Here is a 26,866-nt window from a genome sequence, read left to right on the forward strand (position 1 = left end):
ACAGAGGTTCCCAAACTTTTCTTATTGCTTATCTCCTTCCAGAACTACCAGATGCCTGCGTACTCCTATCCTTCTCATCACTGATACTTTGTGTGTTCTTCGCAACACTACCTGTCTTTAGCCATCTGTCCATATTTCACTGTTACGTACAGATATATTTATAGTGTAACGTACATAACCGAAATAAAACCCCTTGACTAAGTTCTGAGCTCAGTTAGACTGGACAGTTGCTGGGCAACTGAACCCACGTTGTACGGTGGCTGGAGATGAGGGCTGTATATGTCAGCGTCTCTGTGTATCTGTGTGTTCTCATTGGTACATCTTGAAGTAAATTAACTACCTTATTTAATATAACAAATTTCCACAGAGTTTTAAAGCTTCATCTGAGTAGCCTATTATGAAAATGCAATAAATAAAATAATTAAAATCCACCATTATACAATTTCTCCCATGTGCTCCCCAGAGATGTCTTGCGTACCCCCGGGGGTATGTGTACCACAGGTGGGCACAGTCTCTTCTACCCATTTTAGATTTTAATTTATGTGTGCAAATTGAAGAATTGCACCACATACTTATCTCAGCTTCATTTTTCATGCAGTCCAGGGTTGTACTTTTAGTTTTCACTCTCTGATGGGGTTTGACCTGAGAGCAGCCCAGATATGTTAAGTCAGTATCAAATATTTCAGATCTAGAGGTGCATATAATGGCATGTTAGTGGATAGGGGGAACTAACTCTCCAGTCCAGATTGCTGGATATAGTTGACAATAGCTGATTGTAAAGCTAGGAACACATTCCCCAAGCCTAACTATTGGGAACAAGTGGAAGAAATTGACAAAAAAAGTATGGCTGTGAGTTTAAATTGGCATGCTCAGTTCTTCATGAATTATTGTTTTTTCGCAGGGACAAAATCTACTAGTGTCATTGACTTGAAAGGTAAAAATGTTCCTGAGGAGGAGGAGGAAGATGAAGAAAATGAAGAGTTAGATTTTTTCAAAGAGGAGAGGACATCCGACATACTCCCTCGGTTTGGGTTAATAAAAGATCAAGATGCTGAAAAAGAGGAGGAAGAGGAGGAAGAAGATGTAGATCCTCTTGGCATAATCAGGTATGACTGTCTTCTTTCTCTGTTTTATGCCATTTTTACGTATAGCATATGGGGCAGGTTTCACTTACACCATTGAAGTTGGAGTTGCAACAATATAAAGCATTTTTATTATGGTGTCCACGTGTGGGCTTTCTTGTTCTTCTTCCTGACTCCGAAGATCTCATATGATCCCGAGCAAAAGCAACAGTATCTGAAGACTCTGAATAATTAAATAAAGACCTACTTAGGTAAACAAACATAGATATCTACTTAACTTGTAATTCTAAGGCAATTATTTTCTTTATTTAAATCTGAAATCCCTCACTAATTCCCAAAACCACTTCTAAATTGCAACAGAAGCCCTGCAGCTAAATTGGCTTACCTATGTAGCCAGGATTGTCAGCAGTGACAACAGCAATATTGTGGATTGTCAGCAGTGCCTAACTTGAGATACTTTAAAGTTTAAAGGATCTTGATATTCAGGAAATGCTAAACAACCCTCCTCCGAAAATCGAGCTCCTTTAAGGTATGTCAAGTCAGACACCCAGAATCACCAGTTACTTCTGAAAATCTTGTCTTAGGACTTTAACACTGCTCTGAACTGGTTCCTCCCTAGGATGGCAACATGGGATGGATCTTTCCTTTTACTTTTCCCATTTAAATCTGAATGTGACTTAACCTAAGGTCATTCCCAAGCCTGGGTCTCCCACGCTGCAGTTGGGCCAAGCAGAAATGTTTAATTCTGGAAGCATGTTTTAGAGCTCATTGCCACTATTAGAACAAGTTGCAATTACTAACTTTCAGACGTTGTTCTTTTTACTTAGTGTACTTCATTCCTTGATTGTCATTGGAATAGTTTAACTGTTATTCATTTAGCAATTGAACAGGTTCTTTGCCAAGTATCCAAATTATTTCTTTTTTTTTTAAAGATGGATTTTTAAAAAATGGTTAAATTACTGTTTACAGTGAGACTCTAGGTATAGCAATACTTCCCACAAAATCAGCCTCAGCTGGGCAATTTACAAAAGAAGCTGTCCTTTTTTGGATAGGAAAAGGATCTTTTGAGTTAGAAAATGTATTGTTGGATTTCCCACTTACACCAAAGATAAGCTGTAAAGAATTCACAGTGCCAAAATAAACAAGAAGTTTGCTTTCCCGTTCTGTGGTGGTTTGACTTGTGTCTAAAAGTCTGAATCTTTGGATCTCTTGAGTGTATCGAGGGATGAACAGATCTGGCACTTAATCCCCATTTAACTTCCTGTTCGCCACTTCCTACGAAAGCAGCATTCTTGCTGAAATCAATGGAGTTTTTCCTAAGTAAGAGCAAACAAGGCACTTAAAAATATGTACTCGGCTACAGTGGGAATCTCTGCATTGTTGGTGAATTTTTTAAAAATCAAATGCTTTGAAAAATAAACTCTTAACAGGTGGCTGTTCTGGCATCCAGCTAATCTGGTTCTTCTTCTTTTAAAAAGTTCTGCACAAAGCACCCGTATTAAGGGTGTTACAAAAGCCAGAAATTTAAACTTGAAATGATAAGCCGGAATCTGACCTTATGTTGCTGCTACACTGGTGTAACCCATCAGCTTCAGTGGAAGTAACTCCCATTTTACACCAAGGTAATGGAGATCAGAACCAGGCCTCATGTCTTGAGCAGCTCCTTTTGTGCCTATATTACTGATCTTATGCTACATATCTTTATTTATTATTATTTATGTGTATTTTTGTGGTACTTAGACGCCCAGGACGCCATTGTGTGGAAGCACTGTACAAAAACATAAATATGTGCTGAACCCTGGCTTCAGGCACTCTGCCATAATTAAATGTCACAGTAACATCTCAAATAACGTGGCCTGGTTTTTACCGCTATAAAATATAAAAATACCAGCCAATTACTCCCCTCCCCCACTGCAAATAACATCTGTACATGTTGATAGCCTGTGTTAAGTCTTAAGTGAAAGACTGGGTTCAACCTGACCCCACAACAAGGCGGAGAAATGGCTAGTTTTATATTGACAGTGTATTGAGTTTCTCTTTAATCAACAGTATTGTCCATCTTTTCCATTTATTGCACACTTTGAAAAGTATGTAACAGTGACATCTGTGGCTGCTTTTCCTGTGGGAGGCTTTAACTTTGGTGGTCCTGATTTTTTTTTTTCTTTTTTGTTTTTTGTTGTTGCTTAACCATATGGGCGTAAAGCTTTAACTTGCAAACATGCTGTACTTGAAACGGCATAGTATGCTTGTGGTTTCTGAAAATACTCGTGCAGCCGATTCTAAAATGTTGCAGTGCGGTTTATAATGAGGAAATGGTGGTTCACCAGCTGGGTAAGGCTCAAGGAAGAAAACAAAAATGAACGTGAGGTCAAAGACATTGAAAATCTACTATTGTTAGAATAGGACGGTAGTGATAGCTGCAAGGCAGGAGTGGTCATTTCATGGTGATTAGGATACTACAGAAGGGATGTGGACAAATTGGAGAGAGTCCAGCGGAGGGCAATGGAAATGATCGGGGGCTGGGGCACATGACTTACGAGGAGAGGCTGAGGGAACTGGTCTTGTTTAGTTTGCAGAAGAGAAGAGAGAGGGGGGATTTGATAGCAGTCTTCAACTACCTGAAGGGGGGTTCAAAAGAGGATGTAGCTTGGCTGTTTTCAGTGATGGCAGATGACAGAAGAAGGAGCAATGGTCTCAAGTTGCAGTGCGGGAGGTCTAGGTTGGATATTAGGAAACACTGTTTCACTGGGAAGATGGTGAAGCACTGGAATGAGTTACCTAGGGAGGTGGTGGAATCTCCATCCTTAGAGGTATTTAAGGCCTGGCTTGACAAAGCCAAAGCCGGGATGATTTAGTTGGGGTTGATACAGCTTTGAGCAGGGGTTTGGACTAAATGACCTCCAGAGGTCTCTTCCAAACCTAATCTTCTATGATTCTATGATACTTCTGGCAAACACATCTGCATAATTGAAATGGGCTACATCAGTATCATGCTGAAGTATTTAAAAATTAAACATTCCACTAAACCACTGAAGGGAAAGCCATGGCATGTTTATATCTGAGGGGCAGGGACAGGGTTGAGAAGCTGTTTATTGGCAGCCAGAACATCCTAGATAAGATTGATAAGCACCAGAAAAATCTTCATTCTGCAGAGGAAAAGGGTATAATTTGTCAGCTGCTTGGGAAGAGGTTTATTTGGGGTGAAGTGACACAAGGAAAGTGAGACTCATGGAGCATTCAAATGTCTGCCATATGGGTCTGTTCTCTGTCTCCAGTGGAGTCTGATAGGGGCTCTGCTCTCTGCAGATATGCAGGCAAGAAATGATTTTAGAATTTTTTACCTTTCTTTTCTGATGGAAGGGGGAGTGTTTCTGAGGGACCAAAATTGGACATGTCTCACTTTGAAACTTAAGCAATTAAGTAAGTTGTGGAACCTCCTTCACTGGAGGTTTTCAAAAAGAGGCTGGATAGCTATCTGTCTTGGATCCTGCATCTTGGCAGGGGATAAAACCAGGTAACCCTTGCGTCCCTTCTAACACTATGATTCTATATTGGTTGGTTGTGAGAGGCATTTCACTATTTAAGATACTACATAGAAAGATTAAACAGGTATTAGGTAACTAATAAGATCTGTAAAGTACTGGTTAGAAGGTAGATGTCAGATTGTTGAAGGTATGCACTCTGTGCTGAATTTGATGGGAAACGGAGTCCCACAGGGCTCTGAATTCAGTAATCTTGAATATTTGTATTAATGGTTTAGTTTAGCCAAAGCTACCAAGGGTAAGAGCCTTAAGTTTGCAGACAATATTAAATTAGAAGGAGGAGTTAAGAGATGTAGCTACAATGAAGGATAATCTTGATAGATTAGAAAAATGGTCAAATGGAATATAGGATGTCAAAGTGGACTTGCATCTGCTCGTAGGGTTGCCAGGTGTCCAGTTTTCGACCGGAATGCCCAGTCGAAAAGGGCGGCCCAACCCTGGCGGCTCTGGTCAGCACTGACAACCGGGCCATTAAAAGTCCGGTCGGCAGTGCTGCAGGTCTAAGGCAGGCTCTGCACTCCCACTGGCCAGGAATCACTGCCAATGGGAGCTGGGGGGGTGGTGTCTGTGGGCGAGAGCAGCGTGAGGAGCCTCCTGGCCCCCTCATCTAGGAGCTGGACCACTTCTAGGGCGCAGCACAGTGCCAGGACGGGTAGGGACTAGCCTGCCTTAGCCTTGCAGCACCGCTGACCAGGAGTCGTCTGAGGTAAGCCCGAGCCCCAACCCCCGCCCCAGCCCCCTCAAACCCAGAACCCACTCCTGCACCCCAACCCCCTCATTCCTCCCAAGAGCCTCCACCCCCAGCCCAGAGCCCATACCCCCTCCTGCAACCCAACCCTCTGCCTCAACCCACAGCCCCCTCCTGCACTCCAAATCCCTTGGCCGCCCCCCAACCTGGAGCCCCCTCTTGTACCCCAGACCCTGCACCTTCCCCTGGAGCCCTCATCCCCTCCCTCACCCCAACTCCCTGCTCCAGGATGGAGACCCCTCCCTCACCCTGAACCCCTTATTTCTGGCCCCACCCTGGAGCCTGTACCCCCAATTAGAGCCCTCACCCCCACCCACACCCCTCATCCCAGCCCAGTGAGGGTGGGGGAGAGCAAGCCACCGAGGAGGGGGAATGCAGGGAGTGGGGCCTCAGAAAGGGGCGGGATAGGGGTGCAGCCTCAGAAAGGGGTGGATCCTCAGGAAAGGGGCGGGGCTAGGGTGTTCAGTTTTGTGTGATTAGAAAGTTGGCAACCCTATCTGCTGGGCCTTGTCATCCCTGCTGCCATCAGGATTCTACCATTTTGCTAAAGTTGTTGGTCCTCAGGCCACTCATTCCTCCCCTCCCCACCCCGCACCCCTCCCACACACATGGACCAGTCCTTGAATTCACAGTTTTATTTGGTCCTATGTTAGTAGTTTGTTATGGGTCTTTGGTAGCGTGACTGTATTTTCCAAAACGTGACTGTATTTTCCCTGAGCCACCCCGCCACCTGCATGCGAACCCTTCCCTGATCTGACCTCCCCCCGCCACCTGCAATCCCCTCCAACCTGGTCCGAGCCCCCCCGCTGCCTGTCTGCAATCCCCCGGGGGCTGGTCTGACCCCCCTTCTCCTTTGCACGCGAGGCTGGTCCTCCGAGCCCCTGAATGCAGGCTGGTGGTCCAAGCCTCCCTGCCGCACACGGGGCTGGTGGTCCGAGGCCCCCTGTCGCCTGCCTGCAGGGCTGGTGGTCCGAACCACCCCGCCCCCCCCCCGCTGCACGCCTGCGTGTGGGGCTGCTTGAGGCCCCCTTGTCCCCCTGTATGCAGGCAGGCTGGCCAGCCCAATCCGCTCTTCCTAGCCCCTCCCTCCAGCACAGTGCTGGGGTTGCCATGCTCCCCCCCCCAAAGTTCCTCCACGCCCCCCTAAGGGTCCCACGTGCGGGGGCGGGGTAGGCTGCGAGGTGAGATGCTGCTCACAGCCTGCTCCCACTGCCAGGGAGCCAGCAGAGCCCCTCTGCCTGCGGGAGCAGGGACCCCCTTCCCTGGGCAGGGCAGGTGGCACAGCAGGTGCACAGGAAGGTGGGCATTCCCGGCCCTGGCTTCTCCCCCATGCAAGGTGGGAGCTGAGGGTGGCGCAGCAGGAGTGCTGCCCCGGAGGGCGGTGGGGAAGGTGCAGCAGCAGGAACGGGGGGTGGGGGAGTGGCGAGCCCGGGCTGCTCCTGGGCGCGCTGTCACTGCCCATCCCCGGCTCTGGTGCTGCTGCCGCTGGAGGAGGCGGCAAGGGAGATTCCGTTGCAGGTGTGCGGTGGCGAGAGCAAAGTGGGGGGTGGAGGGCACAGCTGCTTGCTGCTGGCTCTGTGCCGTGATCCCAGAAAATACGGGACAATTTGCCCATATTTAACAAAAAGTCAGGTCATCTGGAAGAATGCTTAAATACGGGACTGTCCTGTTAAAAACAGGACACCTGGTCACCCTAGTCTTTGGGTGTATGAGCTCACCTCTGAATCCAGTTGAACTCTCCCACATCAGCAGCGACCCCACTGCTCTGTCCCATTCCCTTCTACCAGGGCACTATAATTAGGAACAGGGGCCAAGGCAGCAAGGAAAGGGGAAGGCCCATGTTACGAGGTGGTTGTTCAAATGTACTTTGGACAAGAAAAACAAGCAAAGGAGAACTCATTTCAAACGCTGTATTTTCCTCGCATGCAGTTGTAGGGCAGTATGTGTGTCCAGGCACTCAGCTGTGAAGCCTTTAGAGTTCTAAAACAGGCAGATCTTTATGTGCTGTCAATTGTTGAGTCACCAGTGAAGGTCGCAAACCATGCTTGGACATCACTGCTGCCAAGTGCCACAAATATTTGTGCTGATTCCAATCGCATTGCTGTCGGAACTGCAGCTTACAAACCCCAGTAAACAACCCTTCCTTTCCTCCTGTCCATTCACTCCTCTTGAGAAACATTTTAGGGCAACAACCTGAAGAGATTTTCAAATCTGAGAAAGTGGTGTGGTGCCATAGCTCTTTTTTTAAAACTGTGGAGTGTGTATTGCTGATCCAGAGAGGGGCTGAGCCACTCCCTTTTAAGCCAGCTTCCTTTGGCTTTATTTGGAGCCTCAGTTCTCAGCCTCGTGGGATCAGTTCTAAAATCTCTTTGGTTAACTGGTTTCTTGGGTAGGCTCCCCTGCTGTTTTTAAAAGTCTGGCTTAGCATTTCTGTTCCCATTCAAACCCAGTAGATAGGAGCATGGGAGAGGTGCTCTCATTTCTCTAGGAATTTTATTGCTATAGTTTATCTGTATGTCTGTTGATACAAATTGATCTGTGTTTTAGCTGTGTTAATTTCTTGGATACTTCCTTGATTCAGATCCCGTCCATCTGCATCAAAACTGAGATCCTTAAAAGCTTTGCACAGCCCAACTCTCACCTGTTTCATCACCTTCTGGTCCTTGTTTGTCTGTCTTTGCTACATAACTTTTTGCCCACATTATGGACTCCTCCCACTGTTTGTTTCCCTGTGGCCTCCTAGGCCTGGATCCCACTCCCTGACGCGGTCTGTATTTCTTGTACATCATGCCTGCTTTAATACACTTTGTCCAAGAGATCTATAAACCCTCTGGGGGAGAACAATGTAGATATAAGATATAATAGAAGTATCAAAGTTGAATTTGTTGCAATAGGTACCTCTGCTTTTGAAAAGATTGCCATGAGATCTTCAGTGGCTCCTATTCCTTGTTTTTAATATTTTAACATAATAAACAATAACATTTGCCACACACTTTCTGTGTATATAAAGGTGGAGGTGTGGAGATTATTTAAAAGCAAACAAACAAATCCTGCTTCAGAGCAAAACAGAGTTGAGCTAATAAGCCACATGCTAAACGCCACTCCACTTCTGGCGCTGCTTCATCACTCAATAATTGCTTCAAGAGTCAGAAAGGGATTTTTCCTGTCCAAGCAGAGCATGATGTAACTGGTGTGGAGTGCTATACAGGGGGACTGGATGGCTCAGGGAGTGGGTCATGGGTTATAGATAGGGCTCTACCAAATTCACAGCTCTAAAAAAACCCATCATGGACTGTGAAATCTGGTCTCCCCCCGTGAAATCGGGTCTTTTGTGAGCTTTTACTCTGTACTTTACAGATTTCACGGTGGAGACCAGCATTTCTCAAATAAGGGGTCCTGACCCAAAAGGGAGTTGTGTGTGTGGGGGTCATAAGGTTATTTTAGGGGGGTTGCGGTATTACCATCCTTACTTCTGCGCTGCCTTCAGAGCTGGGCGGCTGGAGCGTGGCACCTCCTGACTGAGGGCCCAGCTCTACAGGCAGCAGCGCAGAAGTGAAGGTGGCAATACCGTACCCTGCCATCCGTACTTCTGCGCTGCTGCTGGCGACGGCTCTGCCTTCAGAGCTGGGCACTTCTCTCCTGCTGCCGCCACTCTGAAGGCAGCGCCGCCACCAGCCGCGCAGAAGTACGGGTAGCAGTATCGCAACCCACCCCCTACAATAACCTGGCGACCCTCCCCTTCCCCACACACACTCCTTTTCGGGTCAGAACCCCTACAATTACAACACTGCGAAATTTCAGATTTAAATAGCTGAAATCATGAAATTAACAATTTTTAAAATCCTATGACTGTGAAATTGACCAAAGGGGACCCTGAATTTGGTAGGGCCCTAGTTATAGAACCTTTCCTCTGCGGGGCCTCTCAAAACAGTGTTGAGTGTGGATGTGCTGAAGAACGAACCATCTTCTGTAACTCATGCCCTCTGTAATGGTTTCTTCCTCAGTATAAATATGCTTCCTGAAGGTCACAGCTGAAGTCTGGTTAGGCACTTGGATTTGAATTTGGGAGTTCCTGACTCCCACTCCCATGTTCCATCCACTGCTGCTCATTCAGGATATCAAATTTGGCAGCCAAATGCAAAAAGAAAAATAGTGAATAAGCATTCTGATTTGGATGCCAGAGCACTCAAATTGGCATTGAGGTGCTAACCAGGTAGAGAAGTGTCTGCTCTATGATAATTTAGGATCCTAAAATTGGTCTCTGTGTATTCCTTTTTTTCCAGGTATAATTAATTGCTGGTTATTCCTGGGACAAATTTCAGTTCTTCCTCTGTCAGTGAGGGACCAATATTGGAGCAAGTTTTTAGTGAGGGGGCATTGTGCTGCTGCATGTGCATCACGACCACCACTCCCAAGAGGAGAAGGCGGGTGGTGGTGGTCGGGGACTCTCTCCTTTGGGGGACTGAGTCATCTATCTGCCGCCCTGACCGGGAAAACGGAGAAGTCTGCTGCTTGCCAGAGGCTAAGATTCGCGATGTGACGGAGAGACTGCCGAGACTCATCAAGCCCTCGGATCGCTACCCCTTCCTGCTTCTCCACGTGGGCACCAATGATACTGCCAAGAATGACCTTGAGCGGATCACTGCGGACTACGTGGCTCTGGGAAGAAGGATAAAGGAGTTGGAGGCGCAAGTGGTGTTCTCGTCCATCCTTCCCGTGGAAGGAAAAGGCCTGGGTAGGGACCGTCGAATCGTCGAAGTCAACGAATGGCTACGCAGGTGGTGTCGGAGAGAAGGCTTTGGATTCTTTGACCATGGGATGGTGTTCCATGAAGGAGGAGTGCTGGGCAGAGGCAGGCTCCATCTTACGAAGAGAGGGAAGAGCATCTTTGCCAGCAGGCTGACTAACCTAGTGAGGAGGGCTTTAAACTAGGTTCACCGGGGGAAGGAGACCAAAGCCCTGAGGTAAGTGGGAAAGCGGGATACCGGGAGGAAGCACAGGCAGGAATGTCTGTGAGGGGAGGGCTCCTGCCTCATACTGGGAATGAGGGGCGATCAACAGGTTATCTCAAGTGCTTATATACGAATGCACAAAGCCTTGGAAACAAGCAGGGAGAACTGGAGGTCCTGGTGATGTCAAGGAACTATGACGTGATCGGAATAACAGAGACTTGGTGGGATAACTCACATGACTGGAGTACTGTCATGGATGGTTATAAACTGTTCAGGAAGGACAGGCAGGGCAGAAAAGGTGGGGGAGTAGCACTGTATGTAAGGGAGCAGTATGACTGCTCAGAGCTCCGGTACGAAACTGTAGAAAAACCTGAGTGTCTCTGGATTAAGTTTAGAAGTGTGAGCAACAAGAGTGATGTAGTGGTGGGAGTCTGCTATAGACCACCAGACCAGGGGGATGAGGTAGATGAGGCTTTCTTCCGGCAGCTCACGGAAGCTACTAGATCGCATGCCCTGATTCTCATGGGTGACTTTAATTTTCATGATATCTGCTGGGAGAGCAATACAGTGGTGCATAGACAATCCAGGAAGTTTTTGGAAAGCGTAGGGGACAATTTCCTGGCGCAAGTGCTAGAGGAGCCAACTAGGGGGGGCGCTTTTCTTGACCTGCTGCTCACAAACCGGGTAGAATTAGTGGGGGAAGCAAAAGTGGATGGGAATCTGGGAGGCAGTGACCATGAGTTGGTTGAGTTCAGGATCCTGACGCAGGGAAGAAAGGTAAGCAGCAGGATACGGACCCTGGACTTCAGGAAAGCAGACTTCGACTCCCTCAGGGAACGGATGGCCAGGATCCCCTGGGGGACTAACATGAAGGGGAAAGGAGTCCAGGAGAGCTGGCTGTATTTCAAGGAATCCCTGTTGAGATTACAGGGACAAACCATCCCGATGAGTCGAAAGAATAGTAAATATGGCAGGCGACCAGCTTGGCTTAATGGTGAAATCCTAGCGGATCTTAAACATAAAAAAGAAGCTTACAAGAAGTGGAAGGTTGGACATATGACTAGGGAAGAGTATAAAAATATTGCTCGGGCATGTAGGAATGATATCAGGAGGGCCAAATCGCACCTGGAGCTGCAGCTAGCAAGAGATGTCAAGAGTAACAAGAAGGGTTTCTTCAGGTATGTTGGCAACAAGAAGAAAGCCAAGGAAAGTGTGGACCCCTTACTGAATGAGGGAGGCAACCTAGTGACAGAGGATGTGGAAAAAGCTAATGTACTCAATGCTTTTTTTGCCTCTGTCTTCACTAACAAGGTCAGCTCCCAGACTGCTGCGCTGGGCATCACAAAATGGGGAAGAGATGGCCAGCCCTCTGTGGAGATAGAGGTGGTTAGGGACTATTTAGAAAAGCTGGACGTGCACAAGTCCATGGGGCCGGACGAGTTGCATCCGAGAGTGCTGAAGGAATTGGCGGCTGTGATTGCAGAGCCATTGGCCATTATCTTTGAAAACTCGTGGCAAACGGGGAAAGTCCCGGATGACTGGAAAAAGGCTAATGTAGTGCCAATCTTTAAAAAAGGGAAGAAGGAGGATCCTGGGAACTACAGGCCAGTCAGCCTCACCTCAGTCCCTGGAAAAATCATGGAGCAGGTCCTCAAAGAATCAATCCTGAAGCACTTGCATGAGAGGAAAGTGATCACGAACAGCCAGCATGGATTCACCAAGGGAAGGTCATGCCTGACTAATCTAATCGCCTTTTATGATGAGATTACTGGTTCTGTGGATGAAGGGAAAGCAGTGGATGTATTATTTCTTGACTTTAGCAAAGCTTTTGACACGGTCTCCCACAGTATTCTTGTCAGCAAGTTAAGGAAGTATGGGCTAGAAGAATGCACTATAAGGTGGGTAGAAAGCTGGCTAGATTGTCGGGCTCAACGGGTAGTGATCATGGCTCCATGTCTAGTTGGCAGCCGGTGTCAAATGGAGTGCCCCAGGGGTTGGTCCTGGGGCCGGTTTTGTTCAATATCTTCATAAATGATCTGGAGGATGGTGTAGATTGCACTCTCAGCAAATTTGCGGATGACACTAAACTGGGAGGAGTGGTAGATATGCTGGAGGGGAGGGATAGGATACAGAAGGACCTAGACAAATTGGAGGATTGGGCCAAAAGAAATCTGATGAGGTTCAATAAGGATAAGTGCAGGGTCCTGCACTTAGGACGGAAGAATCCAATGCACTGCTACAGACTAGGGGCCGAATGGCTAGGCAGCAGTTCTGCGGAAAAGGACCTAGGGGTGACAGTGGACGAGAAGCTGGATATGAGTCAGCAGTGTGCCCTTGTTGCCAAGAAGGCCAATGGCATTTTGGGATGTATAAGTAGGGGCATAGCGAGCAGATCGAGGGACGTGATCGTTCCCCTCTATTCGACATTGGTGAGGCCTCATCTGGAGTACTGTGTCCAGTTTTGGGCCCCACACTACAAGAAGGATGTGGATAAATTGGAGAGAGTCCAGCGAAGGGCAACAAAAATGATTAGGGGTCTGGAACACATGAGTTATGAGGAGAGGCTGAGGGAGCTGGGATTGTTTAGCCTGCAGAAGAGAAGAATGAGGGGGGATTTGATAGCTGCTTTCAACTACCTGAAAGGGGGTTCCAAAGAGGATGGCTCTAGACTGTTCTCAATGGTATCAGATGACAGAACGAGGAGTAATGGTCTCAAGCTGCAGTGGGGGAGGTTTAGATTGGATATTAGGAAAAACTTTTTCACTAAGAGGGTGGTGAAACACTGGAATGTGTTACCTAGGGAGGTGGTAGAATCTCCTTCCTTAGAGGTTTTTAAGGTCAGGCTTGACAAAGCCCTGGCTGGGATGATTTAACTGGGAATTGGTCCTGCTTCGAGCAGGGGGTTGGACTAGATGACCTTCTGGGGTCCCTTCCAACCCTGATATTCTATGATTCTGTGCATCTCTTGATCTATTGTTAAATTTCTGGTTATAAAAGATCCTCTGGTCATTATTTCCCAGGCTCTGGGGAGCGTTGCTGTGTACTCTTAAGCAGTTACCATATTTTAGCACAGTGGTATGTGCATTTCATAGATGGATGGAGTTATTCCAAATTTATGTATATAATTAAAGTTTGTAAAGCACTTCAAGATCCTTTGGGAAAGAGTTTAAGTAAATTATTTTTAGTATGCTTCATTTTCCTTCTGATTAGACCCCTGAATATATTTGGTAGTGCTTATAAATAGTAATTTTTGTATTTATATAACATTTCTCATCCCAGAGGATTACAAAGAGCTATGCAAATTTAAACGGCACTCTGTGTAGCATGATCTCTTCATCCAGAATGAAAATGCAGCTACCTCTGGGGTAAAACACAGTGATTGTTTACTACTTTATAGCATCCCCACATTGCAGCCTAGGAAAGTTAGTGGAGAATACCTTATCCAAGAGAAATGCTGGGAGAATTGTAGGTAGATGTAATAGAAGTATCTAAGTTGGAATTTGCTGCAGTAGGTACCTCTGCTTTTGAAAAGATTGCCATGAGATCTTCAGTGGATCCTATTCCTTGTTTGTAATAATTTAATATATAAAACAATAAAATTTGCCACATACTTTGTGTATAGAAGAATTACAGAGAACCAAATAACATAAGTTAATAAAACTGCAATAATATTGCCACTAGGTTGAACAGACTGTTAAATAATTTCTAGAATCCTTTTGGCAAACCTCTCTGTTGTTGTTTTACCCCATTCTGTGGTTCGTTCTTCTTATTTAACAATAATATGGAGAGTCACCTGTAGCCATGTGGAGCATAACATGAAATCAAGCAGAAGCTACAGAAAACAGCCTTGCAAGCATAGAGGACAGTCTTAGGCTAACTGATGTAAATATGTAGAAAGCAGCAGATTTCTTAAAAGCTGTGCAGGGTAATTTCACAGCTAAACAAAATCCAAAGTCCCTTTATACTCCAGCTTTGTTATGAGAGCCAAGCATGATGTAATTGGGAAGCTTTTAAACATGCTAAGTCTCATGGGCTTTAGCATAATGGGTTGACTCAAGCCCTCAATTAGAATTTTAAAAAAAGCATTACCTCATTGATTAGCCTGATGTCTGTACTGAGCCACAGGAAATGTTTAATCAATAGATCTACAGAACTGCTTTGTAGATTAAACAAATTGCTAATAGGGGATGAATTTCAGTTACCTGTTGTCTTCTATTTAATGAGTTTAAATGAATCATTTAATAGAATCTCAAGGTTGGAAGGGACCTCAGGAGGTCATCTAGTCCAACCCCCTGCTCAAAGCGGGGCCAATCCCCAATTTTTGCCCCAGATCCCTAAATGGCCCCCTCAAGAATTGAACTCACAACCCTGGATTTAGCAGACCAATGCTCAAACCACTGAGCTATCCCTCCCCATTTGCTTTGAAAGAAGCCTGTTTGTGGGAGTGAATGTTCCTTCAGTTTAAGTCCCTGGAAAATCTTGCATCCCCGTCCATCTGAACAATTAAGCACGCAACCCAACAGACTGAATGTTGGTTCTATGGTTTCCTGTCCCAACATACCTGGTACAAAGATATGTACCCTATTTTAAAGGACCAAAGAATTGGCCATTGCAAAATGATTTTTGGGAGCAAACCATAAAACATTTCCAGATGTGCCGTTAATTGTCTGGTATAACTATACAGTTATTAGCTGATGCAGATTAAAGTAGCCTAGGATCAGATTCTCCTGTGGTAATTGGATTGATCTGTAGTCTGGTAACACACTGTGGAACTTTTCCCATCCAGACTGCCAGCCGGGGGAAGAAGAATGGCATTGTAAAAGTACAGAGCTTAAAATACAGAACTGGGAATTGGCAAATCTAGGTTCTGCTCCTGGATCTGGCACAGGGTGTTCTTGGGTAAGTCATTTAACAGCTGTATGCCTTGGTTTCCCAATAGGAAAACAGAGATTAATACTTACTTCATAGGTGGGTTTGTGAGGCTGAATTCAGCTCCATCAAAAGCTTTGAGATCCTGTAATTGAAGGCACTCTAGAAATGCAAAATCAAATCTAGACTGTTAATGATGATGAAGGGCATAGAAGTTCATGGGAATCTTTCCATTAACTTCAGTGGGTTTTGGATCAACCTCCAAATGCTTTTTCACATTGAGCGGAATATCTAAAATGAACAGCCAGCCTCTGTCCAGATCCTAGCAGATGGACGTGACTGTCATTGAAAACTACCACAGCCATGACGAGCCCCCCCATGGCAGTCTCAGGAGAGAGGACAAGGACTGATCATGTGTGAAGCGAGGTTAGGGTTGAGGAAGCTTGCCTAGCAGTAGGCTGTGCAAGATGTCCTCCTGTGACAGGGTGGGACTAACCACTGCAGCACCTCCTGCTGGCTGTCCTGGGGATTAGCTATGTACACCAGTGCACCCTCTTCCAGTGATGTCTCACTACCATCACTTCTGCTCCAGGGACCCACATCACTCCCAGGGCCACAGCATCCTGTTCAGGACACAGCCCTCCAGCTGTGCCACACTCTGTGTTCCCCCCGTTCCAGGGGACAGTATCACAGTCCCTCAGTCCAGCCACCTCCTCAGTAGCAAGTGGGAGTGGGGACCCAGGCCCACCCACTAATCCAGGTCCTGGCTCAGGGACCCTGCAGATGGCTGCTGCTTGCAGCACCCCTTCCGATGCTCAGTAGATTTCCTTAGGCCACTTCCCCACAGCCCCAGCACCCTCTTTGCCCTTGCCTCAGGGCCTCAGCCTGCAAATGCCTACAGCCCACCAGGAGCTGCCTTTAGCTCCCTGGGTCTCTACCTACAGCACTGTTCTGTCCAGGGTGCTTGCTGCCTTCAGCTTGTAAGGCAGCTAGTCCATTTCCCTCCTCAAACTCCAGGGAGTGACTGAAACTGCTCTGTTCTTATATGGACCAGCCCGGCCCTGATTGGCTTCTCCTCGCATCCCCTCTCTGATTGGCTGCCTCCTGTGCAGCCTCCCAAGAGCTCTATTAACTCCTTAGAACCCAGTGTGTGGCAGGTGCCCCATCACACCTCCCAATAGCTCAAGATGTTTTGTGGGAACTAAAAGGAAAAATAAATACATAAATGAAAAAGTCCCCAGTGAGTAACAGTAGATGAGCGATAATGGGCCAGATTCTCCACTGATGTGAATTTGCATTGGCTGTAGTGGCTGAGCACCAAGTTACACCGGCTGAGGACCTGGCCCATTATCTCAGTTTTTCAGGTGAGTAAACTGAGGCACTGAAAGGTCAAACTACTTGCCCAAGTTCACACACTGAGTCAGCAGCAAGGAGCTCTTCCTGAGCAGGCCCATACACAGCCGCAGGCCTCTTTCCACCTCACTCCCCAGTGCAGAGATCATTTGGGATTCAAATGCTTGAGGTTTGTACTTGTGGGTCCATGAAAACCTATTTGTGCTCCCTCTCACACACACATGCTCCCTGGTGCATCTCTTCCCACCCACCCTCCACCCCCCAATCCTTATCCCCAAATGAAGGAAAGGAGGGGGGAACCTGCAGTGAGAGACCATAGCACACCATCAGTTAGCTACGTAGGAGCAAGGGGAAAATTCTGTAATAAATCATACAGCTGTCTCAGTCGCATGTTGTATAAAATAATAATTCTCTGGGCATATGGAACCATAGAGGCCTTGCTGAGCAGATCTGTCTACAGTCTCTGCAAAGTGCTGCTGGAATAGCAAGTGTTACTGCACATTATGTGATCCTGCGGAGGTTATTGTCGATAGAAAATATGTTTAGAAATTGTGTTTTAGGAACTGTGCCATGAAAAACAGGCATAGCATAAAATACAACCTACAGCTGTTCCTTTCTGATGTGTTAAACAAAACTCCGTGTGGGCTCTGTTGGAGCTAAGATGGAACTTTTTTGCTTTTCCCCTCCCAAAGTGTGACTTCTTCCTATCCAGATTTATTATTTGATTGTACAGTAGGAATTGATCTATAGAGAGCACAATAAATCTATTCAGACTTTCAGAGGTTCATTACAAACCATAGTGTGGATATTCATTTTTCTTTTTAAAAGCAGTGATGATTACTATACATGCCCTTTTAAGCCATGGTTTTGATCTTTTCACGTTAAACTGAGACTCCTGTCTGGGACTTGATGGCTCTCAGCCATCAGGAAAGGGATGTGGAGCCTATTATGTTAACACTGTGTCTGAAGCTAGCCCAGGACCAGTAACTGATATTCATTACAAAGCACCATAACAGGTTACACACTTAGCAGAAGAGAGGACAAGGGGCTGAAGCACACTTACTCCTAAAGTGGTCCATTCTGGTTAGCACTGAGAAGGCAGTTGGAGCAGTATGGGAAGTTTGTACTGTCTGTGCCAATGAGGTATCTGTTCAATGAATAAATAAGACACAGTCTCTGGGTCTGTCCTTTGGATGTTTTACAACCATGCTAAATTAACTTTAAAAATACTAGTCTGCTTTGGAAAGCACCAGTAACATATTGCAGCTGGAGCACACAGCACACCTGGGAGGTAGGTCATGCTATTGTTATTGTAGAGGTGAGTAACAGTCACCAAGATAGTGACCTGTCCAGGGTCTCACAGGAGTCCGCGGTGGAGCTGGAAGTCCAATGACTAGTTTTTGAGACTGTTGTGTTATGTGCTGTCAAGGGGGTTGAAGGTTGGGTTCTGACTTCAGACGCACTTAGGCCTTGTGCGCTGAGGTCTGAGTTCAACAAAACACTTAACTCTAAGCATGTGCTTAAGTGCTTTGTTGAACAGGGCTGAACCTAAATACATGTTTAAAATCCTTAATGTTGGGGAAGACTGGGCCCTGTTTTACAGGTCATTCACTTTGTAATAACAGGTGCTGTTTGCAGCACTCTGTCATCAGTACTAACCTTTCTGTGGAGGCTATGATGGTGCCTCACTCATTACCCGGAGAAAATGTGGGCGCAATGGCCAACTGGAGAGAGGAAGCAAGGAGGCTAGTCGAGTAGCATCAATCCTGGAGAATGGAGTACTAACATAACTCGTTACATTGTGGAGCACTGGCATTTGGCTCTCATTCTTAGGACTTGTCTACACAAGGTATTCATGGGGAAATTAGTGTGAAATAGCTCGGATGTGAATTTAAAGCACAGTGGATATTCCGACTAAGTCTCCATGTGGACACTTATTCCACACTTAGTGCCTTTGTGCAGTTTAGGTTGAATTATTCTTCATTTAAAGGCCTGATCTTGCCAGATGCAGAGAGCAATCAGAATTTCACCAAATAGGGTCCTATGACTCCATATAGCAGCCACTTATCCAACTATTCGCAAAAAGAAAAGGAGTACTTGTGGCACCTTAGAGACTAACCAATTTATTTGAGCATGAGCTTTCGTGAGCCACAGCTCACTTCATGAAGTGAGCTGTGGCTCACGAAAGCTCATGCTCAAATAAATTGGTTAGTCTCTAAGGTGCCACAAGTACTCCTTTTCTTTTTGCGAATACAGACTAACACGGCTGTTCCTCTGAAACTTATCCAACTATTGTGATTCCATATACAAACTTCATGTGCCCAAGTCCTGAAATTATTTACATGCAAAATGCAAAGGTTTGTGGGTTGAGAATCCAGAACACTTAGTGTCGGAGTCACGTATAAATGAAGCTAATTCTAAAAACAGTGGAAGACCAGCCTAAGCCAGGTGCTTCCTGGGACCATATCATCAACTAGTCAAGGTATTATACCTTTTAAATGGAGTAATTTTGTCTACATATACTACCTAGCTGTTGCTGGAATTTGTCCACTGCCTTAGTAACCAGCATTTGTCTTGCTTATAACAAGCTACTGAGATGTGGTGTAACAGGTATGTCAGGGGAAGTTTTAGACTGGAGCATCCCTTGTACTTTGCTAGAGGTCTCTCTTAGGACGGTGGTGGGACTGTGTATATACCAAGCTCAGAGAAGTGGGTATCTTGAGACCAGACATGCCAAACCCACGAAAAAAACCACAGAAATTGCATTTGTTTTTGGCTTAATTGGCTTGTGAGTTGCTTGTTGGCTAGTTTTTGGCTTGTTGCTTGTTTGGCTTGTTGTAGCTTGTTGCCTCCTTTTTTTTGATCGGCTCCCGGCAAGCAGGGGCAAAGGGGGGAGAGAGTCAGGGGTGCACAGCGGGCCCACCACAGTCCCAGACTGCACGTCGGGGGGATCTAGTCTCATAGAGTGTTGGGGTTCTTAGGGATTGGCTGGTTTTAGCCTTGTTTTGAAATGGGATTAGCTTGATTTTTGGCTTACTGTGAAAGTTGGGGTGCTTATTTACTCCGTGAAAGTTGGAAACTGTGCTTGAGACATAATTTTCCCAGGAACCTCGAAGGCTAGAGTGAGGGTTGGGGTGAGGGGAAGGGGAATAGAAGGAAACAGGCCCTTTTCTTCTAGGTTTCTCTGTTCACTTTGTACACACAACATCAGAGATCTGCCCATGTCCCTTGTGCTCGTGTCTGCTCAGCATTTGGATGTAGTAGTGATGGAGCAGGCAGCAGCAGAGTGTGAATTTTGTCTCTTATGCCAATGAGCACAGCGGGTAACGGAGAGGCTGACTGGCATGTGCAGCAGGATCCACTGTGGACTGCCAGGAAATGAAGTACACTGGATGATTAGGCAGCATGAAATTAAACCCCTGCAAAGCAGTTTCTAAATGATTAAGCACTGCTCTTCCAGAAGAATAACATCCTGTATTTAGGGCTTGATGTTCAGAGGTGTTGGATTCCTGCAGCTCCTATTGCTTTCACTTAGAATTGTAGATAATCAGCACTTTTGAAAATCAGGTTAATTTCACATTCAAATAAATTCCTTGATTGAATGGTTCTGAAAAATTATTCAAATATGACTCTGAACTAGAAACAACTGTTATTGATCAGTTTTTCACCATTTCATTGTTCAAGGAACGGGTCACCAATGCCAGAAATGATTGCTGTTTGCATTCATCATTGTTAATTTTTAGAAGCTGTAGTAATCCTACTCACTGATATTAAAGGTTTCATTAAATTTGATACCGTAAATGCACACTGTGGAGACCTCTGAATTTCAGATTTTCCCAACCACAATCACATTTTCCAGCAGCGATATATGACGTACAAAGTGAAATCTAAAGAGGTGCCAGAGCAGAGCCAAGTCAGAGAGCGATTGCCCTATGTTTAGATTAATATATTACGATAAGCTGTTTATTTGTGGTACCTTCCTCTCTCTTTTTGTGTCTGCTGCTCTGAACCTCTCCAGTACACAGTGAATACACATTTATTAGGTGAGGTGTTTTACATTCTCTCCTTATCAACTTAATTGCCATAGATCATAAAGCTGCCCAGGACATTTCAAAGAGGAGGATATATAAAGTGTAAGGTTGGTTGGATTTCATTACGTTAGTCACTCCTATTTTCTTGTGTATATATATATTTTTTTTCATGGTTCGATATGTATACAGCATGTGCACAGTGCTTTACAGATGTGAGATGCGGTCCTTGCTCAAGAGTTTACTGACTAAAGGCCCACACTCGGAACAGTTAGTGTTGGATGTAAATTAATGGATCTGTGTTTGGGATTAAAACATTTGTGAATAACTCCTGTGTAGGGCTGGGCCTAGAACTGGTTGGGAATTTTTTGGATGAGACAGCTTTTCATCAGAAAATGGCAGCTCATTGAAAATGAGACTTTTTGCAGGAAAGGGTCTGTTTTGTTGAAGCTTTCATCGGGAAGGTTTCTCAGATCCAGGTGGAATTTTTGGTCATAGAGACAGACAGACCCCAGAAAACCAAGAGCTCAGTGTTTAAGGCACTCATTTAGGATATGGGGAATACAAGGTCAGGTCTCTGCTCTGCCTGATTCAGAGGAGGGACTTGAACTAGCAGCAGAGGAGCACCAAGAAGGCTACATCTGAGGTGGCTCTGACCACAACAGTACCCCTGCCGCCCAGAAAAGGTAGACCGAAAGATTTTGTTCTCCCTGCCTCATAAGGCAAGAAGAAGGTTTGGACATATGCAGTATAGTATGTCAGACTTTATGTCCATTACCTTTATCAACCTAATTTGTAATCTCATTAAAAAAAATATCATGTTTGTCTGAGATGACTTATTTTCCATAAAACCATGCTGACTGGTATTAATTATGGGGCCATCCTTTTAATTCTTTACTGATTGTATCCCTTATCAGCCTTTCCATGATTTTATCCAGGATTGATATCCAGCTAACCAGTATAAAGATACCCATGTTGTCCCATTTAACTTTGTTACATATTGGCATTTTAAAAAATTATTCCTCTAGAACTTACCCAGAATTCAAAACATTGTTAAAATATCAACATCAGTGGTTCAGAGGGCTTCTTGGCCAATTCTTTTAAAACTCCTGGATACAGTTTATCCAGCCCTACGGATCTGAAAATTTTTAACTGTAACAGCTGCTGTTTTAATATCAACCCTAGTTACAGTTGCAATAGAAAGTATTTCATTATCACTGTACGCTGTGAATGTGTCATCCTGATAGATTTTGAAAATTTTATCTTGTTAGTTTTAACCTTTAAAACCTTGTTTTAGCCCGTTCCAAATGTCTGGACTGGTCTAGGGGATCCAGAAAGAAGGGAAAATATTTCCTGGCAATTTTCTTCCTTTGAGATCTCGTAAACCAGTCCAGGTTCCTTCCCTATGTAAATTAGTGCCTGTGTAGATTAAAATCAGAGTTTTCATGGAACTATTCATATTTATGGTTAAAGATATTGGTTATTGTATATCAACAAAAATAGTTTCACTATAGTGTGTTGGAGGTCTTCCTTTCAAATGACATAGGAGTGTAGCGGCATTAAAAGCTAACGGCCAGATTTTCAGAAGAGCTAAGCATCCAATGGTTTCCATTCAGAACAACAGAAACTCCTCGGTGCTGAGCACTTCAAGAAACCTGGCCACGTGTTTAGGTTCCTAAATGGGAGCTGAACTCTTGTAAAACTTGCCCTTAATGATTTGTCTCCATCTGTTGGTTGGTTGGAACTATATAATCCAAGAGCAGCCTGGTCCAAAGATCTCAGAGAACAAAAATTTCCCTACTTGATAATTTTCTCACTAAAAATTGTTTCAAAACAAGGGTACTTTTCTACCTTTTATAACTTCTTCTCTTACTTTTTGAGACCCTGAAAGCATTTCCATCACTATTAACTGATTTTTCTGCCCTGGTGTCTGCAAGAAAAGGCTGACTCTTTGAGGTGAACTTGCCCTACAGCAAGCTCTTGTCACCGTTACTTAATGCTGAGCAGTCACGCTGGGTTGAGCTGGCTGGCTTAGATTTCCCATTCGGCACCCCTCCTCCCAGACAGATGAGAATGACCCTTTTGTCTTGTCGGTTATCATACAGCTTCGGAAAATGAACACTGTTGGAATAGAGAGAGAGCAGCAGATGACATTTTCAGTTCAGCACCTGCTGTCTTGTTTTCTCAGAGGCAATGACAGGATTAACCAGTGAGCAGTCAGCCAGCTTCCTAAAACTGTATTTGTCCCAGGATGTCAGTGTCACCAGACCCTGCCAGAACAACAGATGCAAAACCTGCAATCACATCTTCCCCAACAACATGTCTTTCAGGATCAAGGGTCCTACACGTGCCTATCACAACATGTGATTTACCTCATCCAGTTCACTAAATGGCCCAATAACAACTGTGTGGGTAAACAAGACGATCGCTACACTTTTGCATGAGCTCACACAAAAAATTGATAAAAGACAAAAAAAACACTGTATCACTTCTGGGTGAACACTTTTCACAAAGCACTCACTCTTTGTCTGACCTATCAGTCCTTATCCTCAAAGGAAACCTGCACAACACCTTCAAAAGACGAGCCTTAGAGCTTAAATTCATAGTGTTGCGAGACATTAAAAATCATTGGCTGAATAGACACGCTGGATTTGTGGCTTAAAACAACAATCTGTAACCCACTAACTGCCCTTCCCCCTGCCCTTCCCTTCACCTTTGACTGAAGAGGTGTTAATGGGCCACTTCTGTTCCACCTTTTATTTAGCTGTGACCCTCTGAGTACATTTCCCAGACCTGAAAAAGAGCTCTGTGTAAGCTCGAAAGGTTGTGGCTACATCTACACTACAGCACTGATAGTGCTGTCTACACTGGCGCTTAGGATGTCACTCATGGGGTGTGGATTATTCACACCCCTGAGCAACATAAATTATACTGTAGTAACCTGTAGACAAAGTCTATGTCTCTCTCCCAACAGAAATTGCTCCAATAAAAGATACCACCTCACCCCACCTTGTCTCTATAAATTGCAGATGCAAATAATAGTGCCCACAAAAATGGATTGAAAATTTGGCCCTTAATGCTTACACAGATGGGTTTTATGTACAGGCTTTATACAACAAAAAATTTTAGCATTGTCGAGTCTTTTTGAAGCTCATAATCTTCAAAATGTCTTAGCTTGATCTGAGAAAGTTCAGTGGCCTAATTAGTATTACACTTATGGAACTCAATAGGGGTGAAATCAGTCAGAACTTTAATAAGGGTACGTAGAAATTATTCTGAAACTTTAGCTTCAGTTCAATAGGTTATCTTAGCTTTAGGGATTTTTTGGGATCACCATATAGCAGAGGTAACATTTTGAGTTCAATCCAGGGCTCCAGGACTCTTTCCAAATGAGAGTCAGTTTTCTAAGGACCAGGGACCAATGAGTGGCATGGCTGATACCAGCTCTATTAGCATTTGATCCTGTCAGCTGCTGAAGGAAGTGCAGCGAGCCAAAGTGCAAGGGTGTGCTCAGCCTTTGTGCACAGAGGTCATCACATTGTGCGAAGAAATATGCACAGTGCTCAGCATTACTGCCTGAACTGTGAGCCCTGCTGTGTAGGGAGAAGTGTATATGTGATAGGACAGGGCTGAGCATAGGGGCTTAAGTGCTTCTGAAGAAATGTAAATGATTTGGTTAAGAGCCATTTTTAGGAGTGTCCATTAATCCTGCTGCCAGTCAGATGCAGTATCTTATTCAACTAACCTTCAGTTACCGGATACCAAGGTGATGAGTGTAATGCAGATAGATGAGCTGTGTGAAGGAGAAATTAATAACTGAGGCAGCCCTGGGGTCCAGACATAGAAATGCTTCTGAAGGTTCCCAAGGACGGCAGAGCCTGCCCAAAAGTGTGGGGTGGGGGCAGGGCCCAAGCGCCCCATCTCTTCCGCCCAAGGCCCCACCCATGGCCAAGCTGCAAGTTGGAGCGGCCGAGAGCCATGGACCCTCCACCTGCCTGGGGATGGGGGTCGAGAGCAGCCCCGGGCCTGTGTCTCCGCCCTGCAGGCCCCCCACCCAAGGCAGGAGGGTCCGCAGCTCCCCACATCTGCCCGCATACGGCTTTTATCTGGATCCAGCTCTGGCTGGTGGGCCGCAACCTGGCCAGGGTAAGAGCCGCATGGGCAGCTGTGCCGTGGACCCTCCACCTGCCTGGGATGAGGAGGTCGAAAGCAGCCCCTGGCCTGTGCCCCCCCTGCCCTGGGCAGGTGAGAGTTCCACAGCACAGCTCCCCATTGCTGCCTGCACGGCTCTTACCATGGATGGGCTGCGGCCACCCCAGCCAGAGCCAGGACCAGGTAAGACCCAGGGGCAGCTGTGGAGAGCTGCGGACTCTCCTGCTCTGGGTGGGGGGAGGAGGCGCTCAGGGGGAAGAGGAGGGGTGGAGCACCTGCCAAACTAGGCCCGTCCACTTTCAAAAAGTGGGAGGGCTATGGCCTCCTGGGCCCCCCTATTCCGGCGCCCGTGAAGGTTCCCATGGAACATTACTCTCCCAGCCAGCTGCTTCATTCCTCATGACACATGCGGCGTACAATGTCGCTTTTAACCACTCTCTGTTCACCTCAGCTGACCTCACTTGTTGGGTCATGAGTGACAGAACCACCTTATTGGCAACTCCTTGTTTGGCACTCTTACAAGACTGAGCCCTGGATTTGTAGCAGTGCAACATTTATACACTCATGTTTTCCCCCTCAAAATAATCTTATTGCTACTGCAGTGTGTGGCATGGAACCGGTCAGCTAAATACAGAACTGTGGGGATTTTTTTTGGCTTAGATTCTGGTCTCAAGAAAGCCATGTTGCTGGTAAACATGAATCACTTGGCAGCACAGTGCTGGTGTCCTTAGAAGGGCAGTAAGGTGAAGCAGATCCATCACAAAGAAATGACCTTTTCTTGTTCAGCCTGGTAATGTTTAGAAAACATGGCAAGTCACTTTCTGTGCTCTCAGTCATGGGCCATGCAACTGTCCAGTGATGTATCCTGGCAAGACTAAAAATGACCAAGGGTAATTTTTTTTTTTTTTGGTAACCTTGGAATGTTACAGCTGGGATTTCCTAAGGAGCTTAAGGGAGTTACGTGCCCAATTCCCAGTGATATTTTGGCATCTAACTCCCTTAGGTTCTTTTGAGAATTCCAGACTGCATGTTCAGAGGTTGTAAGGTGCTAAAACCCATCAACTTCCATTGACGTTATCTGAGGGAGCTCAAACAGCTCTCCACTTCCACTGACGTTAGTGGACTTGATGCCTTGCAGGAGTTGCTTTCACCAGCTTCCGAGTCAAGGTTTTTTTAAAAAAAACCTTGACAATAAACTATTCCTCCCATGCCAGTGACAGCTTGGGCACAAATACAGAGTGAATGGAGCTGTGCTGATTTACACCAGCTGAGGATCTGGCCCAGAAAAGGTGTGTACCACCTAATTTGTCCAGGAGGAAATAATCATTTTCTGGAAGCTTCCTAATGATTCTCTTATCCCCTGGAGGTGCTCTCTCCATATCAGAAGTAAGACACATTGATTGATGGGGCAGTGCTTGGAAGCACTGTGCGGTACCCTGTTTTGAGGCTACAAAGATCTTCACTCTCCACAGCTGTTAAGCCAGTACTTAATAACTGAGCGCTAAAATCTACTTTTAAAAAAGGAAAATCCCAGCACAAATGCGCAATAATAGCAAAAAGAAAACATAACATTCAATTGGCTAAGTACATTTCTCTCTGTAGCAATGCGCCTGATTTTTCATCTTCACTCCTGCTGCAATATTTGAAGATCAATTACATGGAGATTTAAGGTATATTTTTCTTTTGTGTCATGTTGTAAGCAATTGCAGGATGGAGAAGAGCTACCTCCAGAAATCTGCCTCGGTGTGTTTTAATGTTCGAATTTAAAACGTGCCTCTCTCCAGTGGATGGATGAATGGTTGCATCTAGTCAAATAAAGGGAAAAACTGAGGCTGAAGGGCATGAAAGAAAGGATTACGGAAACCATGCTGCAGAACTATGCACCTTTTACTATACATACGATCACCTTGGATCAGGCAGAGAGGTGACTGGAAAGAAATTTACACATGAACTCCACTATCTACTCACCTATGTCCTAGGTGGCCATGCCATTAAAAGGCTTGTGTATTTGGAGAAAAATGGGCTTTTTGTAAGTTGGGAAAGAGAAGTTAACAGATCTGTCCATCAATCTTAGGTACCTATATAGCCCCCAGCTCTGTAGTATCTGAGCACCTCAGTCTTTAATGTATTTATCCTCAAC

General features: G+C 45.5%; 1 protein-coding gene across 1 annotated transcript in view; it reads left to right on the forward strand.

The window, feature by feature from the left end:
- The window catches only part of HS1BP3 (HCLS1 binding protein 3), a 79,964-nt gene that overhangs the window by 26,422 nt on the left and 26,676 nt on the right, over positions 1 to 26,866 (forward strand). Inside the window, exon 4 of the mRNA XM_048845607.2 lies at positions 902 to 1,106. Coding sequence (XP_048701564.1) covers positions 902 to 1,106 — 205 coding nt within the window. The remainder of the gene's footprint in view (positions 1 to 901; positions 1,107 to 26,866) is intronic.

This window comes from Caretta caretta, chromosome 3 (genome assembly GCF_965140235.1).
Source record: "Caretta caretta isolate rCarCar2 chromosome 3, rCarCar1.hap1, whole genome shotgun sequence".
Classification (NCBI taxonomy): Eukaryota; Metazoa; Chordata; order Testudines; family Cheloniidae; genus Caretta; species Caretta caretta.